The following is a 17,806-nucleotide window of genomic DNA, read 5'->3' on the forward strand; positions in this document are numbered from 1 at the left end:
TGCGTCTATCTATCGGCCCATCTATCTGTCTTTCGATTTATCTCTATATATGTATCTTTCTATCTCTATGTCTTCCATATCTCTCTGTCGATATCTCTGTATGCATGTAGCGAACGAGTCGAGAGGTAGACTCGAGTTTTGCGCGCAGGAAGGGGATAGAGAAAGGTCTTTTCTGTACACTCGTGCCTGCGTCGCACACTGCAGTTTCGTTGAACTTGGAAGTTGTTCTTTTCAGCAGATTGCCGCGGAAGCTACACACAGCTGCGTCCCACTCAACTTTGGATGGCTTGATGCGTCAGTGAGGCCTCTGTCTCAGGCGGTTTTCTCCGAGACGACAGGGAAGAACAGAAGGCGGGCAGAACCCCGCAGAAGCACAGAACGACAGAAAAGATAAAAGGCAGGACCACCTGAGAGGGAGAACGAGCGAGGATGACAGAAAGAGAGGAGAGGGCGAACGAAAAGAGAGAGAAAGAAGAGGAAGATGAAAGGAAGGAAAGAGACTGGAAGAGAAAGAGAATGGGAGGAGAGGAGAAGAGGAAAGAAACAAGAGGAGGAGAAAGAGAACGAAGAAGAGAGACTGGACGTGACGACGAAAGAAAGAGAACAAAGGATGGTGAACGAGGAAGAAGGGGAAACGGAGCAGGGGGAGCACGACAGAAAATGAGAGAGACGAGCGAGAACGGGAGGCAGCGACAACGTTCGAAAGAGAGAAGAGAAGTCAGACATACGAGGGAAGTCAGGCAAGAGGGACGAAGGCGAGAAACGACACTGTTGTAGCGAGGTGACAGTGTCGAGCCCTGTTCTGTAGAAGCCTCTGTTCACGAGAAGCGGAGAAAGAAAGCGTTTTCAGACTTTGTCTGGAAACGCATTTCGATTCATATCAGAACGCTTCAAGAAAGATCAACAGCATGGCGTTTCGCTGACGCTTAGTTCCCTTCTTTCCCGCAGAAAAACAAATGGCAGCCGGCAATCCGTGAAGACCGCGTCTGTCCATCGCAAACACCCGAAACTATGGAGAAGAGACTCGAAAGCTCTCGACCTGTTCAGGAGAGAAGTGCACTACTCCAAACACCGGACGTTCCGTCCTCGGGACGTTGCCAGAGTGTATCCGGTGTTCTTTCAGTCTCAGTCAAAGAAGGGAACTAGGCAACCGTGTAGTTGAAGGAGATCAACAAACAAAGAAGCTACTCGTCTCGCGTTCGTGAACAGAGTAGCTCTGCTGTTTATACTTACACTGTGTTCATTGAACAGATAGGGAACACACTGTCTGTACACCCCGCGGAGAGCAATGGAGCCGCAAGCTAACCGTTCATAAGAAAGTGATCCAGACGACCTGTGTGCACAGCGTGACGTAAAGATACGCACTCGACTGAGACGCCACCCGGAACAAGCGTTTAAAAGGAAGAGATGACGATGGATGAGGTCGCATGCACCTCAACAGCGAAGGCGTTTTTGCCTTGACAAGAAACACAAAAGTCCGTTTTCGCGAGATTCCGGTTCTTCACTCTTCTGCCATCAGCATGGCAACGCCCGCCAGAATCCATCGTTCAGGCTTGTCGTCCATGTCCATCCTGAAGGAGAGAAAAAGATCTTGTCCACTGGTTTCCGCTGAGCTGGCCAGCGGCGTCACGCTCTGTCTACCATTCATTTGCGCTCTTAAGGCGGTTTTCAGTGTACGTTTCGTACTCGACGCTCTCTGGGCCTCTAGATCGGTCTCTCTGTCTCTCGAGACCGTGCTCGTCGATCTGTTTCTCTCCTTCTTTATGTACCGCTCTATCTGCCTATCATCACTCTACATTGCTAGAAGCAGACATCGTTGTGTGCTCTGCTGCTTCTCGATTCCGTTTAGTTTTTCCTGTTGTCTGGTCACGGATTTCTCCCCCTCTCGCTTCTCCTCTTGTTGTGTGGGCAGGTGTTTGTTTTCAGGTGTACGTACACCGGAGACGTGCGCGTCTGCCTCCCGCAGGACGTTGCCGCTTACCGTAGATTCGCAGTGCAGATGAAGCTCGGGCCTCTTTGTGCGGTGATGTAGACGGGGCATTCGTACATGTTTTCCCAAGTGAACTCTTTCGCGGGGATTGCAGTCACGTTGATGACGGGGAGGGGACAGAAAAGTTCTTTGGGCCGCGCCTCCACGATGTTTCCTTCGGTGCCTTTCCCGTCTTCCCACGCAGCTCCTTCCAGGAGGAGGCCGTGTATGTACACCCCCGCGTCGGGGGGTGCTGCGACTTCTTTCGCGTTCTGGATCGAGGAGACCGACCACCGGAGGCACATGTCGTCAAGAGGAAGATTGTCCGACCGCGCGCGCACCTGCATGATCGCCGTGAGGAAAGACATGGGATTGAAGAGTCCAGCAATCCAGAGAGAGGGAAGCAGCTGCAGCTCCGCAGTCCAGCTCTCCAGCTGCTTCACGCGCTCCAGCAAATCCGCGACCCACGGCGCGAGCGTCTTGTTGGAAAGGTAAGACACTTTCGTCCACGTTTCTGGGACGCGCTGCGCAAAGAGCGCGTTCGAGAACTGCTCCATCGCCTCAGTCATATTCAGCTGGCCAGAGATGCCCTTCTCCAGTTCCTCCAGAGACGCGTGGACTTCACTCAACAGTGTGTTCATCCTCTCCACTTCCTGGACAGAAGGACGAAGGAAAACGCTGGAAGCGCCTCGTGGTGAGTGTTGCAGAAACAACAACGCGAACTGGGCGTTGTTGATAGGCTCAATGCAGGGTCGAAGGAGTCGAAAAAACCAGAGAGAAAGCCGAAACCAAGTTAGGGGAAAAAGCAGGGACAATATGAGCAAAGCACGTACCGACAGCAAGAAACTAGGGGGAGAGAAAGTGCGAAAAGAGGGAAATCAAAAGGAGAGAAGGAAGAGCAAGACGCGAGAGAGAGAGAGACGGGAGAAAGAAGCGCCGTGAGGGTGGAAAGGAGAGAGAGGGAGGTGAGAGACCACTGGCCATCCCCGCTTCTGAGGAGTCGTGGTTTTCTCGCTAATGTTTCGACTGGTAGCCGTAATCCATTGATCACGCTTAAATGTGACCGCGATGTGAAGTACCCTCAATGATCTAACATGCTGAGGCGAGAACCGACAGAAAGATGCGAGAGGAGGAGAGAGATAAAACAAGATGGAAGGCTCGAGGAAGCCCCTCGCCTTGGTAAACGAACAACGAGAACTCGGCGAGGATGGAGGAACAAAGAGGTCGGGCAAATGCATTTGATAGCACCGAACGACGTCCTTCATTCTTGTCCTGGATTCGTCTCCTGAACACTCCAGGTCAAGTCAAATAGTCCGTTGTCTACCGCTTGAAATTCCGGATTCGACGGTTTTGTGCATGTGAACACTGGCGCGAGTCGCGCCGACCACAGAGAGAGCGTCGATGCCTAGCAGGTTTCACTGAACACGGGACTTCGAACGTGAAGTCGACTGAGAGCATTCTCTCGCCTACCTGGAGGCAGACCACGACAAAAGGGTGGAAGTCGCGGATTCGCGTTTTGATGCTGGGAAGATCGAACGGGTGAGGCATTTTTGCGAGCAGCTGAGAAACAGTAGCTTTCAGAATGTCCTCTTTTCTCCAGCCTCTCTGCGGTCCGCCTGCGGAGCCGAGGACGCTCTGAAGGAGACAACGAGGAGCGGGACATTCTGAAGCACTGCATGTGGAAAACTGGAATTCAGAGTCCTTTGCGTAACAGCCGTTCGGCAGGAGAGACGTCGGCATGTTTCCTCGGAGAGGCCGAGGCGGAAAACGTAACTCCGAAGTCTAGCATTTCAGATCTGGTTCGACCCTCGACCCCACAGAGACGCGATCGACCTGTGCGAGTTGCGGAGAGGAGAGACTTTTTTTGAGCGACAGGCGGCACAAGACACTTCGAACGAGACTCTCTTCCTCTTCTGCAGGAAGAAGCAGCGACAGTCGAAGCTCACCGCTGCGCGGGTCCTCGCGCTACAGGCTAAACGCCGGGTGGCGGTGTGGAGAACAAGGAAGGCAGGAGAGAGAAATGTTTCGCTTGCGGAGTTCAGCTGAGTCTACATGTTGGACGTTCAGGAGACGAAACTGTGCACACTCGAGGAGAACATGCGGAGGCGTCCTGACGATGGAGTTTCGTGAGCCTCTGAGAAAGGGCAGAGCTCCGGTCGCAAACCGCGGGAGACAAGAGGGACATACCTGGATGCTGGCAAAAAGCGACTCGGCCTGTGCACTCAAACAGCGAATTTCTGCGTTTGGATGCAGACCGAACACCTGCGGCGTTTCCGCGGGAGTCTTCTCCTCGATGTACTTGCTGTACGCAGCATGGTCGAACTTCGTCGGATCCGGACTCTTGAAATTGGAGGCGAGACTCATGCCCATTAGCGCCTCCGGCACAATCAAGGTCTCCAGATACGTCTGGGTGGTTCGTCGATCGAACGCGTCCGTGATGTGACCTCCGTACATGATTTCGCCGAAAATATATCGAATGTCGTCGTAGGGCACCGCACTGCTTCTGGAGCAAGAACGAGGGAGAAGGCGAGGAGAGGCGAGGAAAGACAGCGAAAGAAGAACATGCAGATCGAGACGCACAGACAGAGACACATGAGAATTGACGATCTGTGCGATCTGTGGACAAACCATCTGGTGGCCAACGGTTCTCGTTCTCGTCTGGTGTTTGTCACGAACAGACAGGAGAGCTTCTTCTAGGGAAGCGACTTCGTTTTCTCTGCATGCAGCCACACTGTCTGGGGAGCATGTGACGAACGCATGCATTCTTGAGGTACATAAGAGCGGAAACCGGAAGCCGTACATAAGAGCGGAAACCGGTAGCCAGGCCGGGAAGAACGAGGAGATGCATGGACCTTTGCAAAGGCGCGAGTCCGAGATTTCCAGAGTTACCTCGCAAGAGAACACACGAGAGAGCCGGGTCCTTTTCGCGAACTGGAAGGACGAGAAAAAGAGACATCGGAAGAACTCACTTGTCGAGGAAATTCCTCAAGACGTTGCCGCTAATGTTCAGATCTCCGTCGTTGAACGAGTAGACTTTACTCCACCCCAACGAACCGAACTTCTTTCTCCCAAGAATCACAGCGTGGAAAAAACAAAGGTTGAAAACGAGACCTTTGAACTCTTTGCTCTTTGCACAAGATTCGAGACGCTCCTGCAGAAAGCGAGAAAAAACAACACACAAGACGCAACTCATGCGACCTCAAGTAAGACGACTTCTGGCGATCCAAAGGACACTGAAAGCGCCATCAAAACACGCACAGTCCCAGTCCCCAACACCATACACATACAAACATATATATATATATATACATACATATATATATACATATATATAAATATATATAAATATATATAAATATACATACATATGTGGATACACATATGTATGAAGTGTGATAGATACGTACATAGACCGCACGGAGAAGGATCTCCCGACGTCGGTTTCTGGAGTGTCAAGCAAAGATTTGGCCATCGATACCGTCCATGCCCTCTCTCTTGTCCTTCTCTCCAAGTGACTTGTCTGTCTCCCGTCTTCTGTCTTTGTTATCCTTTTATTCGACTTGCGTCTGTTACTCTCTCTCCACTTCTTCATCTCCTTCTGTACACGTATCTTGTTGTCATCAGTCACATCCCCCCTCGCTGCACTCTGCACTGTCTCCCTTGGCCCGAAAAGAGTAGCTTTCGCCGTCAGAGCGTTCGTTTTGGAGAACGTATCTTCTGAAAGCCTCTTTTCTTCAAAACGGGCATTCGCGCTCAAGCTTCTCCGCTCGTCTCCTTCCTGAGACGCCCGTTTCGCGTCCGGCAGTTTTTTTAGAGAGGCGCGAGGCCGCGACCAGCAGAGTGTTGAGCATGCAGAAGAAAGGAACATCAACGTACCGCGGAGAAGAGCCCAAAGGCGCGTCGCAGATTCGCCTTCAGATCCTGAGGAGCCTCGTCAGCAACCTTGATACTTCTCTGCAGAGTTCGCTCGGGAATGATTTTCATATCGGGGAGAGGAGGAGGCTCTGACGAGATCACGCAGCGAAAATTCTTGTGGCCATTCTCAGCGACTTGCTCCAGAGTGCGCTGTAAGATCTGGAAACAAGCTCAGGACACCGCGGAGTTGCCGGAGGGAAAGGATGACGACTGCGGGCCGCGTCATCGCATGTTCGTAAACGAGGGTGACATGCGGTTGCTTTCAAGAGAAGCAGAGAACACAACGGATCTAAAATACCCAAACATTCAGCTACAGCAACGCGGAAGCTCTCTCGCTTATCTTTGCATTCGAATTGCGTGAGGTGTCGAGTCTGCCGGAGAGAAAGAAGATCCAGAGGACAGAGGTGAGGTCTCATCGAGTTAGGCAAGCAGCGAGCGAGGTAGAAGTTCATTCTTCAGGTGAACGACCGGAACGAAAAATGGGAACTCACACGAATGGCGACAAAAAGAAGCAAGTCTGAACCGTCTCACAGAGCTCCAATCGCCGCCACTCATGCCGCGCAACACTGCTCGTGTGGAAATCACAAAACGCTTTCGATGTGAACGTGAGAGATCGGAGAACAGACAGGCGAAGGCTGCGACATGTCGCGAGATACGGAGAGAGCAGATCGACGTGAGACAGAAGGCGACGCTTCGCTTGACAAAGAAGAAGTCAAAAGACAGAAAAGATTCTTTACCTGTAGGCAGAGAAAACGAGGAAGAGAAGCACGGAACAAGGCACGGTCTTGGCTAACCGGAGACACATGGAGGAAAGGCGCGGAAGGAAGAACGGCGAGACAAGAAACAAAAGGTCGACTAGTCACACGAAGAAGCAAGTGGGCAAAACTGTCCTTTGCATCGCGACAAAACAACTCCTGCGGAGGAAAAGTCGGACATTCTGTCAAAGGTATACCCGCAGCCAATCTTGCATGAGATGAACGTTCTGGAGCATCACCCATCCTCCGTCGACTGCAGCTTTCTCAACGGCCTGGATGGCCAGAGTCTCCTGTCCCTGACCCATTGAAATATTTGTAAACTTCCCGTTGGCCTGAAAACGAAGCGACATGACGCCGGAGTCCAGAAGATCAAAAACACAGAACACCAGCACGACCAAAAAACTCTCCAACATACACGCATAGACATCTTCAGAGACACACGCACATTCTTTTCCTCCCTCGTCTGTACATCTCCACATGCTTAGATAGAGATACGCAAATACGCATACACACACAGATGCGCATAGCTTTATATAAAAATGTGTATATTTATGTATATACATATATATATATATATATATAGACATGCACGTACTTGTATATACATTTAAATGTGTGCCACAGCAACGTTTTATGTGTATTATGAGAGAATTATAGGTCCGAGTGAGGAGGCACGGTGACACTCGCACAGTCAGACACAGGCTGCTGTTGTTTCTCTGCGACTGTTATGGACAAAAAGACATGAAAACAAAACATAGAGTCTAAACACACACCTTCACCACGAAGCGAAATCAACATAAATGTATACTTATTTCGACGCCGACAGATATAAAGATTTACACATGCATGCATATCCAAAAATTTACTAGTATATACACATATATATACACAGACAACATACACTTATCCCTATGGGCCCAGCTGCATGACGTTTAAACTTTACACTGCATACGTTTTTTATACGTATGTACATATATACAAATAAATCTCTATGTACTATATATATATATATATATATGTACTATATACATATATATATATATATATATATATATATATATATATATACTTAGCATGCAGGGCTGTCCTGTTTATTGGCACTTGTCATTTTTTGGAAAACGGATTTCCATCACAATCCCTGAATGCGGCGCGTTTCTGTAGGCGTTGTGGTTCGAGGCGTTCTGTCGACAAGCGCCTTTTTCGCGTTCAGTTACCGCAGTGCATCCGACGCGTCTCGCCATGTCCTCGACAGCCGGAGTTGGGTCGACTCCAGGGAAGAGGACGAAGAAAATGGGTGTGTCTCTGTCGGACTCAAGATAAGCGTCTTTCATGCTGAAGAGGGGAGGTTCGACGAAGAGAGGACCTAGCTGCTGCAGCACGAACTCCTTCAACGCCGCAATCAATCGGTCGGGGCGGAGACACCGCAGAAGAAGAATGCGGTGGAAGAGAGACAGTCCGCGAAAGGTGCGAGGCAAGTCGGCCGTCTCGGCTTTCTCTTCTGCAAACCACCTGATCGCCGAACAGAAGAATGGACCGCGCGCAAAGAAAACCAAAATCCAGGAAACAAGCTTGCCCTGAGCAAAACACTGTGGAGCCTCAACGCGAACGCGGTGAAACGACATGGAGGCGCTGACGCCAGCTGGAGAAGACAACGTTCACAAGCAATTGCCGCTTTCCCCGGCTCTTTTGTCGAGAACGCCCTGGAGGTTCGACGTTCCTCCTTCGGACACTTCGAGACGGCAGAGAGGAAGCGGTCTCTCCCGTCATACGAAATAGATTACATGGCTGTGGAGCTTTGAGATCCTCCTGACGGCGAGAAGGAGTGTGTGTTTGGAATGCGATCATTATAGAATAAAGGAACATTCAACTGAACCTGTGAGAGATGCACATAGCTTCGATTTCGAGAGCGCAGACGACAGACATGCGGGAGCAAAGGAGTCGCGCTTAGCCAGAGTCGACACTCTCTGTAGAAAGCTCGGTGGACTCTAGACTCCACGTGGACTCGCGTCATGCAGACGGCTAATCATGAGAACCGTTCACACAGAGGAGGTGCTACGACGATTGAGAAAGCGGTCGTCTGGGGAGGTGCGTTTTCGCGCTTTTTCGGAGTTGCCGAAAGCGATATACTTCAGTGCTTCACAACAGGCTTTTTTCCAGATCACAGCACGCCCTAGGCCTCCTTGCGTATCTGGTGAAGTAGCTGTGGCAACGAGCAAATGTGCGAATCCATGCATATAAATATACATATATATTCGAAGTATCTTCATATTTCATGCATGTTTGTAGATACATATATCCACGCATGTCTATGCATACGATTAGATATATGAACAGCTATACATTTATGTATGCATATATAGAGTATGTATGTATGTATCTATCTATCTATCTATCTATCCATCTATCTATATATATATATATATACATATATATATGGAGAGTGGGGTAGAGAGAGAGGCAGATGATCCCCGGGGTTGCTAGAGGTGGTTTGACGACAAGAACTGGGGAAAAGAAGTCGGCTCGTGGCGGAGTACCGCTTCCAGCTCGCGCTGTCTTGGTCGAAGTTTTGGAGGAGAGAAAGCGAATTGTTTTTGAAGATCGGACTTTGCTCCAAACTCCGACAGGAGCCCCACTGAACCTCCGTCATCCAGCTTTTCGCGCTTTCGGGCATCTGCGGCGCTGCAGAGTCGACGCGAGAAAAAATCAGGAGCTGCGCCTCCGAGTCGTCGATCGAGCCGCCGTCGACCTGCGACGAAAAGGGGGAAGAAGGTGAGGAAAGTAGCAGGTGGAGAAGAGCAAAGTGCGAAGAGGCAGAACAGAGGGAGAAGCCAGTAGGCGAAGAGCGTGTGAAGTGAAACAGAACATGGCAGGAAAGAAAGGGAGTGCCAGGAGGAAATACTGAACCTTAGAAACGACAGAAGTGAGTAGAGGAAAGGAATAAGAAGAGAGACTGAAGAGGGGAAGAAAAACACTAAGGGGGAAACATCAGAGGAACAGAGAGAGGGTACACGAGAGAAGAATAAGAGAAGAAAGACGCAGCAAATGTAGATTTTCTCATGCAGGCGGAAGTCTACATATATCTCCTATTAATTTGTGATCTCCCTTTGTTTCTGTCTGCATCGTCGTTCCACCTGTATCTGTGTCTTCTTCTCATGTTCCTCTCTGTCTTCACGAATGCGAACCTCGCAATGCGCCATTCAAAGCCCATTCCTTTTTCGCTTTCCTGTCGACTTCCTGAATCTAAAATCGTGAACGAACGCTGGCCTCACCAGAATGCGGAGTGCAAGGAGAACCGCGAAGGTGAGCTTGTGTCGCTCGAAGAGACCCCGGTTGCAGTACGTGAAAACGAATTTTGTGATGACATCAACCAGAGTTGCTACACGGTTGTCGACGTCTTCTAGAAGGAACTCTTCTTCTTCGTTTGCTTCCTCTCCTCCGACTGGTGTCATTTCTTCTGCCGCTTCCTCCGTCGCCTCAGCTGTCTCCTTATTGTTCGCCTCTCGCGTCGATAGCGAGGACTTCGCCGACTTGCCCGAGCAAGAAGACACTGCCGACTGAGGACGGAGACCTGACGAAGCGCCAGAGAGTGGAGGCGAGAGAAGCAGCAGGTGTAACAGACACACATAGAGAGGAGAAGCTGGATGACTCAAGTCAGACAGAGATATGTAAGTGGGCAACGAAGCAAAAGAGAACCTGACGAGGAAAGGACGAGCGGAAAATTGGAGGAGCAACAGAGAGGCGAAATTCATCAGACAGAGAGGGAGAGACTGCCTCTGGGAGGAGAAGCCAGCTGGGGAGACAGGGCCGATGAACAAAGAAGAAAAACGGAGGCCCAGATCATTTTGTGTGCGAGCAGATTTAAAATGGAAATGGATGTTTTTCACAGGAAAGCGAACACGAGGCCGACGTCTCGATCCCTCTCTCGATTGGTGAAAGCGCTTCGTTCTGTGCGTCTAAGTCGCATGTTCTCCGCGGCTCTGGGGATGTCTCTGACTCGTATCGCTTCCCGGCCTCTGTCACTCTCGCCGCGCTCGCAGACGCCTGTTGTTTTCTTGTCATTTTCTCAAAACTCGCACTCCACTTCGTAGGATAGCCATCCCAGAAAACGCTCAGAAATCACCCAGTCTCAGAGACTGCGGCTTGTTCTTTAGCCAGCAACGCGAAGTTCGTAGGCCGCCTGAATTTCGCCTGTGCCGCTCATCGTCAGCCGGTGTGCGCTACGGTAAATATTGGACGTTCGCCGCTGGCGGCTCCTCACCAGGGCGGAGTCGGTGCTGGGAGAATTTGCCGACAGAGACAGTCGTCCTCGTCGAACTAGTGAAGTCTTTTCGTGTCTCGTAGCTCCCCGTGATCTTCTGTCTCTGATGATTCGCCGTTTATGGAGCGCTGTGAATCTCGCTCTTATACAGAGTGGGTCAGGGAGGCTAGCTACAAGTATGACCGGACTGTCATGGTTTGCCCCGATTGCGTCTCCCTCTCATTTTCGGCTCACTTGGCGTCCTGCCTTCAGGTGCACCGACATCGACACTCGGCGCATGCACGAGGGTACCGCCTTCTTGGGTTTCCCCGTTTCCTGTGTTTGCTTCTGGAGGCCTGCTTTGCTCGTTTCCGTCCGACTCTCCCGCAGACGCCGAGGCGCCTTCCCCCGCTTCAGCTTCTTCGGAGTTTTCTTCCGCAACAACCTTTTCCTCGGCCTCTGACGGCGCCTGGTCGCTCTCGTCTTTGTCGCTGCCAGCCTCGATCTCGCCTTGGGGCGTTTCATCTTCACTCTGAGCGAAAAGCAGAGAAGAGAGCCGGCAAGGAGAAAACCGCTGGGCAGAAAGAAGCTGCTGAAACGCACGAGAGACACACGCTTGAAAACGAAGCAGAAGGAAATTCTGAGGGGACATGTACAGGAAAGAAACAGTCGCCGCGGGAGCGACAACACAAGTTGCGAGGCCCAATCGAGGTAGAAAGGGAACTTGAAAAGAACGAATCACGGTTCAGATACTTCGACTTCTGTCACACACAGCCTCCCTGACCTCGTTGCTTTGTTTTTCGTCTCGCTCTTCGCCAGACTCTCCGTCGCCTTCTTCGCTGTCTCCTTCTTCCTCGCCGCTCTTCGTTGTCTTCCCCTTTTCTTGCGCTCGAGTCTCAGAGTCAATCTCTTGAGACTTTGCTAGTGTCTCGGGTGCGGCAAGAGTGTCGTCTACGTCCCCGGGATCAACTTCGGCTTCCTGAGAAAACAAGAAGAAGAACGGTGAAAAGGCATGCATACACAGATGTAGATAGATAAAAGTAGACACATATTGATACATATTGATATATGCCTCGATATGTATGTATGTATGCATGTATGTATGTATGTGTATGTTTATGCATATATATGCTGGCTCATATATGGAAGGAGCAAAGACGCGCATGTAACCCATCGAGAGAGAGGGAAAAACTCGGGGAAGACGAGGAACAAGAAAACAGTTTTTACGAGAAGAAACCGACGTCAACGGACAGTCATCAGATGCAGCAGAAGAAAACAGAGCTGCCGAAGTCGGGGCAGCCGCAGAGGCACACGACTGAAAGTCTCGGAAGCAGGGAAGGCGGATGCGTGAGCTGCGGAGACGAGAACGATGGGGAGAAAGTTGGCGAAGAAGACGAGAGAGAACCAGGTGACAGAGACAAGAGGAAGCGGCACCCAACGACGTTGAACTGAAGACGGAACAGAAGGAAAGGAAGGCGACGAAAGGGAGAGGAAGATGCAAAGAAAGTGAAGAGGAGGTAAAGCGAGCGTGGAGGAGACACCATGAAGAGTGTCGTGGAACGCAGATGGCGAAAGCGACGGGGAGAACAGAGAGAAATGAGGCGAGGACACCGAGAAGCGAAGAGATGAAAAGGACGGCAGGGCAACGGCTCAGGTCCTGCCTGCGTACCGACGCGCAAGTCTGCAGACCGCGTGGATGCCGACAGGAGAGAGATCGAGTGGAACGCGACAGATGTGCGAGAGAGAGAGAGAATCCTGAGAACTCACCGCAGGGATCTTCGAGACTGAGTCGATGGCTCGGTGGATGACGGCGACGAAGGCATCCATGGAATAGACGTAAAACGAATGCATTTTGAACAGTTCAGAAAGAAGAAAAAAGAGCAATGCGCCTCGCCGCGCAACAGGCCGATACTGTTCGGAAATCGCGTCGAGTCTCTCTCCTGTCTTTTTCGCAAGTAACACCTTTGCAGAGACTTCTGTCGCAATCGACTTGGTTCTCTCGAGATTCAAAATCAACTCTGTGTCTTCCAGAATGTCGCCCTACGTAGACAGAGAGGCCATACACAGAGGCAACTGACGACATCGCAGAGCGCACCGATACCGGCCGACCAGAAGAGAAGGCAGACCGCGTCTTCCCGGCTGCGTTCATCCCTTCATCGTTCTGAAGAACTCCAACTCCATACGGTGACACCTGTGGACATACATGATCTGTCTACACAGGTGAAAACATAGATATATATATATATACCGTTGCATGGTGATATGTTGTAACGTTTATGTTGAGCTTCTTCTGTCTAAATATGTGGTTGAACACAGGAGCGGGAGTGAGAGGCGCGTCTCACTTCAGCTGCTGCCAGTTTATCCAGAAGGGTGCTCTCAAGTTCTGCGAGAGTGATTTTAAATTCATTTTGCTGTTGAATGAGAAGGACGCGCTTTTTCGACAATTGGGGGTGCTCTTTCTGAATCGCCAGCGCAAGCAACTGATCCTCGAGGCCCTGAGGAAGAAGAAAGGAGAGACATTGAGGACAAAGCAGGCTACAGTCTCGCGGAAGGTCACCGGAAGGTACCTGAGAGAAAGCAGATGCTTGTGCAACACTTGAGACAGAAGAAATACTACATCTCCAACTGACAAGAGGAGAGAAGGGGAGAGACAACTCACCGATTGCTGTAGCAGATGAAATGGCACCCATGGAGGAGAAGGCTGGCACCACGAGAGAGAGAAGGAGAGAGAGAGAGGAAACGAAGGAGAGACAGAGCGGGAGAAAGAGAAAGAGAGAAGGCGAACGAGTGAGAGACACAAGCAAAGGAAGGCAAGGGAGAACAGAAGAGCAGGACCGACGGAGGGAAGACGCATCGCTGGCCCTGTAGAGGGTACGCGAGCTTCCACTTGACATCATGCGAAGATCTTTTCAACAGCCGAGGAGACACAGATCCCCCCAAGATTCAAGGACTGTTCGCCCTCTGGGTTGTGCTACGTTGACGACCTTTTTCTTGTTTTTCCCTCCCCACCTTTTCGGTGACAGTGAAGTTGATGATGGTGCACTCCGCCTGAATCTCTGGGGGGAAGTGAGGATTGGACAGAGGCGTTTGCAAGAATAAGCGAAAGTTCGAGTTGTACGGAATTTCTTTGTCGCCTAGTTTGATGTTGAGAGATCGCCCTCGCTTGATGGTCTGGCGGCCGACGACGGGGGCGAGAACGGCTTCGATTGTCTCTTCCAGATTCTCGAGGAAGACGCTGAATCCGAGTGAAATGGCGGTTTCCATCGTCTGAATCAGCCGCGGATGTTGGAGGCGCGTCACCTGCAGAAAAAGTCGAGACCCGGGGAAGAAAGAGTCTTGAACAGTAGGCACATCACAGGCAGTTTCTACACCCATCCACCCGCCTCACAGAGTCCATGCACTCTCCAGAGGAACGAAAGATTCACTGTCAACGAAGTCGTGAGCCCAAAGTTCCAGTTCCACACAATCTCGCAAGCATCCACGCACTCATTTACATGTGCTTGCATAGCTGCCTATCTCTCTGTTTCTCTCTTGCTCTATTTATTCCTCTGTCTCTCTATCTCTGTCTATTCGTCGACCTGTCTATGGAAATATGTAGATGAAAGTGTGTAAGGATGTCTAGGTATCCGTGGTTTCACAGACAACGCAAAAAGAGACGGGAGGCAAGCGCAATCGCAGACAGAACTATGAAAAACGCGGTGTCGCGTGTGATCGTCTGATTTCACGATTCCTTGTTTTGCATTTCTTTTGACTTAAAGATTCACTCACTTGGAGATTGTTGCTTTGCTCGCGCTTCTTAATCCAAGCGCTGCCTTGAAGTTGGGGATCGACCAGCAGACACCAGCGCTGCGAGTTCGTCAGGATCGCGCCATTTTCCAGAGAAACTTGGTCGGACGGCAGACCTTGATTGTTCCACCTACAACAAACGGTTCAAACGAAATCTACCGCAACTGCTTCGTCGTCCGCTTCTCGTCACCGAAATACACACGTAAATACGTGTATGTATGCATCTATTTATACACATATGTATATAAACTAACATGTATATGCATATATATATATATATGTATACGTATATGTATAGATGGAGACAAGTAAATGCATTTCCTTGCACTCTGTCCAAGTCCCTCTCGAGACATGCCTCTGTGCTGTGACTCGCGTGTCTGCGTCTGCCGCGACGTCTTCCGGCGCGGATGTTCACAGGCCTTCCTTTATGTATTGGTGTGGAGATGCACAGTGAAGAAGAGAGGAACGCAGAAGCCTGTTTGAGACGGTTACTGCTCTTTCCTCTGTGAAGACAGTGCAAGAGTGAGTTCGTGATTGAGGCGCGTCGCGCTGAACGTTGAACGAAGGGAGGTAAAACGAGAACTGAAAGGCACTCGCCATGGAAACACACCTGCCGGCGACGCGAGGAGAACAGAGACATGAGGCGACAGAGAATCGCGGACGGGGGCCAGGTGAGTCAGAGACGCTTCCTTCGCCCAGACGCCTTTCCACAGACGTTTGCGGAGTTCCCGTTCCCCGCGTTTTTTCGCCTTTTTTCACTCTCTCAACGTCGCTGGCTTTTCCTTCAGAGTGTCTCTCCCGCTTCCCTTTGCACTGCCCTGCTTCTCCCCAAGGAAAACGTGACGTGGATGAACAGACTGTTCGAAGTGTTTTGGAGCGCTTTGTTTCGAGAAACTGCATAGTCGGGCATTCTTGTCTCCGTTTGCCAGCCGCGCCTTCCGCCTGGGAAGGCCGCCGGCGCTTGCACCCAGAGGTCCTGGCTAAACTTACATCGCCATCTCTGCGTCCGTGGTGAGGAGGTGCAGAGGGTGCGGTTCTGCACTCATCGGGATCTGCTTGCTGCGCAGGAACTCGACGAACTTCTCTGTCTTCAACCAGTCGCGATACTTCTTCGTGAAAACTCCCGCATATGCAACGAAACTCGAAGCCAACAGGACGTCCCCCACCATCACTCGAAGCTGAAAATCCAAGGGAGCACACACGTACACATGTCGATATGCGTAGAACCTTTCACTTTGTGTTTACATATACAGATACATATCCTACACCTGGATATGACTCGAGGCTTATTATTCTTGTATATATACATATATATATATATATATATATATATATATTGATATTTGTACACATAGACAAAGGTACCTTTCTTTGTATAGAACCACGCCAAGACACAAATATGTATCTAACTCTACAGATATCCATCTGTAACATATATATGTATATATATATATATATATGTGAGTGCGTGTATAAGCGTATGGGGTAGTGCAGACGAATGTGTAGAATGTTGAACAGCATTCATTTACTTCTTCATTGAAGTTTTCGATGGACTGTTGCCAGCGAGTCCCCTCAGATCCCAATGCGTTCATGAGTCTCTGCGCCATGTCCAACTTCGTGCGACATTTGTTCGCTTCTGCCTCCACCGCATTTTTCTCGGAAATCGCAGCGTCGTACTCGGCCACCAGCTTCCCGAGCTACGGGGAAGGAAAGAAAAGGGAGACGCATTTCTAGGTGAATGGACGCCGGAGCTCTGGCACGTCCTCGACCAGTTGCACGCGTTTCAAGCCTGTGTTTCGACGCTTCACTCCTTCCCTGCCTCCCTTGGCTGTCTCCGCCCACGAGGCCGCAGACATGTCGCGACCCCCAATTCTTCCTGTACTCGTCGGGTACCTCTTTCTTCGACCTTCCACTCCAGTGGGGACTCACGCAAACAACCTCTTGTCTTGTTACAGAAATCCCCTTTTACCGTTTCTATGCGCGTAAATCTACATATATATATATATATATATATATGCAAAATACGTATCTCGCACGATACATTGAAACGACTTGTCTCGGCACAATGTATATGCATATATATATATATATATATATAAATGCATGTGTGGGAACGTCTCTCTTTTTTTCATTTTCTGTGTATAACCATATCCATATCGCCATGCATCGACCGATGTTCACCTCATCATGTGGCAATGGATATGTATACATCTACATATAAATGTATACTGATATTTGTAGACGGATGTATTGACGGACATGCCTAAATGGAGACCTCACGCGCTTTTGTGCGCTGTCGCTCTCTTCCCCGAGTTGTCTCTCCATCGGCAGTCTTTGTCTCTCTGGGTCGACCTAACGCTTCCTCTCTGTCTCTTGTTGTGACTCCGTCTCTCACTAGGTCAGCCACACGCGCGTGCGAACCATCGGGTACTGTGTCTGGGGGTGCCTGTGAATCTTCTCTCTCCGCATGAAGCGTTTCGGTTTCTTTGCTCGCTCCACATTCGTCTTTCCCTCTGGAGAGGGTGAGGCGCGTACACCCAGGACGTCTGCTTCACTGGGTTCCCAACGACGTACCTTCTCCTCCAGCTCTGCAACCAGCTGCTGAACGACCGCGAGTTTCGCGTTCGCCTCCTCCAGCTGTTGAGTTGCTTCTTCAAGAGCTCGTCGCTTGGGAGCGACAGAGTCGACAACTTTGTAAAACTGGTATATATTGACGACCCACTCTGCAAGTCCTGCTGCGGCAGTGGACTTCTTCTGAATGGCTTCTCTGTTGAAGTGAGGAAGCGCGAGCAGCGGCTCGACGGCTTTGAAGTTCACTTCTGGCACACGGCCCTCGTCAATCACCTGTTTGAAGTCCTTCAGAGTCTGCAGGAACTTCTCTGGATTGTTCATCATCTTCTGGGCGCCCTTCCAACTCTTGTCTCTCAGCTTCCCTTGCTTGTCGACCTGCAGGCAAAGGAGACTCCGGACTCCAGGAAACGCCTCGCGCCAGAGAGGCGCAGCCGCAGCGGCGCGAACGACACCGCCGCAGAGGCGTGAGAGTCCGAGGTGAAGGAACCTCGCTGGGACCGGCGAACCGCGAAACGAGAGAGAGAGAGAGAAACGCGTGCCGATAAACTCCATTTTCGCGTAAACGGACGAGTC

The 17,806-nt window shown here is 50.6% G+C and overlaps 1 protein-coding gene across 1 annotated transcript in view; it reads right to left on the reverse strand.

Moving 5' to 3' along the window:
• Positions 1-1,031: 1,031 nt before the first annotated feature.
• TGME49_261022 (dynein heavy chain family protein) overlaps positions 1,032-17,806 on the reverse strand; it is a gene marked incomplete at its 5' end in the record, with an annotated part of 41,712 nt that continues 24,937 nt past the window's right edge. Inside the window, 19 exons of the mRNA XM_002365214.2 lie at positions 1,032-1,571; positions 1,982-2,622; positions 3,440-3,604; positions 4,157-4,472; positions 4,939-5,120; positions 5,846-6,043; positions 6,837-6,971; positions 7,854-8,148; positions 9,174-9,385; positions 9,909-10,207; positions 11,132-11,408; positions 11,661-11,855; positions 12,644-12,916; positions 13,219-13,371; positions 13,886-14,176; positions 14,645-14,792; positions 15,653-15,840; positions 16,192-16,359; positions 17,237-17,608. Coding sequence (XP_002365255.2) covers positions 1,502-1,571; positions 1,982-2,622; positions 3,440-3,604; positions 4,157-4,472; positions 4,939-5,120; positions 5,846-6,043; positions 6,837-6,971; positions 7,854-8,148; positions 9,174-9,385; positions 9,909-10,207; positions 11,132-11,408; positions 11,661-11,855; positions 12,644-12,916; positions 13,219-13,371; positions 13,886-14,176; positions 14,645-14,792; positions 15,653-15,840; positions 16,192-16,359; positions 17,237-17,608 — 4,578 coding nt within the window. The 3' untranslated portion in view covers positions 1,032-1,501. The remainder of the gene's footprint in view (positions 1,572-1,981; positions 2,623-3,439; positions 3,605-4,156; positions 4,473-4,938; positions 5,121-5,845; positions 6,044-6,836; positions 6,972-7,853; positions 8,149-9,173; positions 9,386-9,908; positions 10,208-11,131; positions 11,409-11,660; positions 11,856-12,643; positions 12,917-13,218; positions 13,372-13,885; positions 14,177-14,644; positions 14,793-15,652; positions 15,841-16,191; positions 16,360-17,236; positions 17,609-17,806) is intronic.

Source organism: Toxoplasma gondii, chromosome VIIb (genome assembly GCF_000006565.2).
Source record: "Toxoplasma gondii ME49 chromosome VIIb, whole genome shotgun sequence".
Taxonomy (NCBI): Eukaryota; Apicomplexa; class Conoidasida; order Eucoccidiorida; family Sarcocystidae; genus Toxoplasma; species Toxoplasma gondii.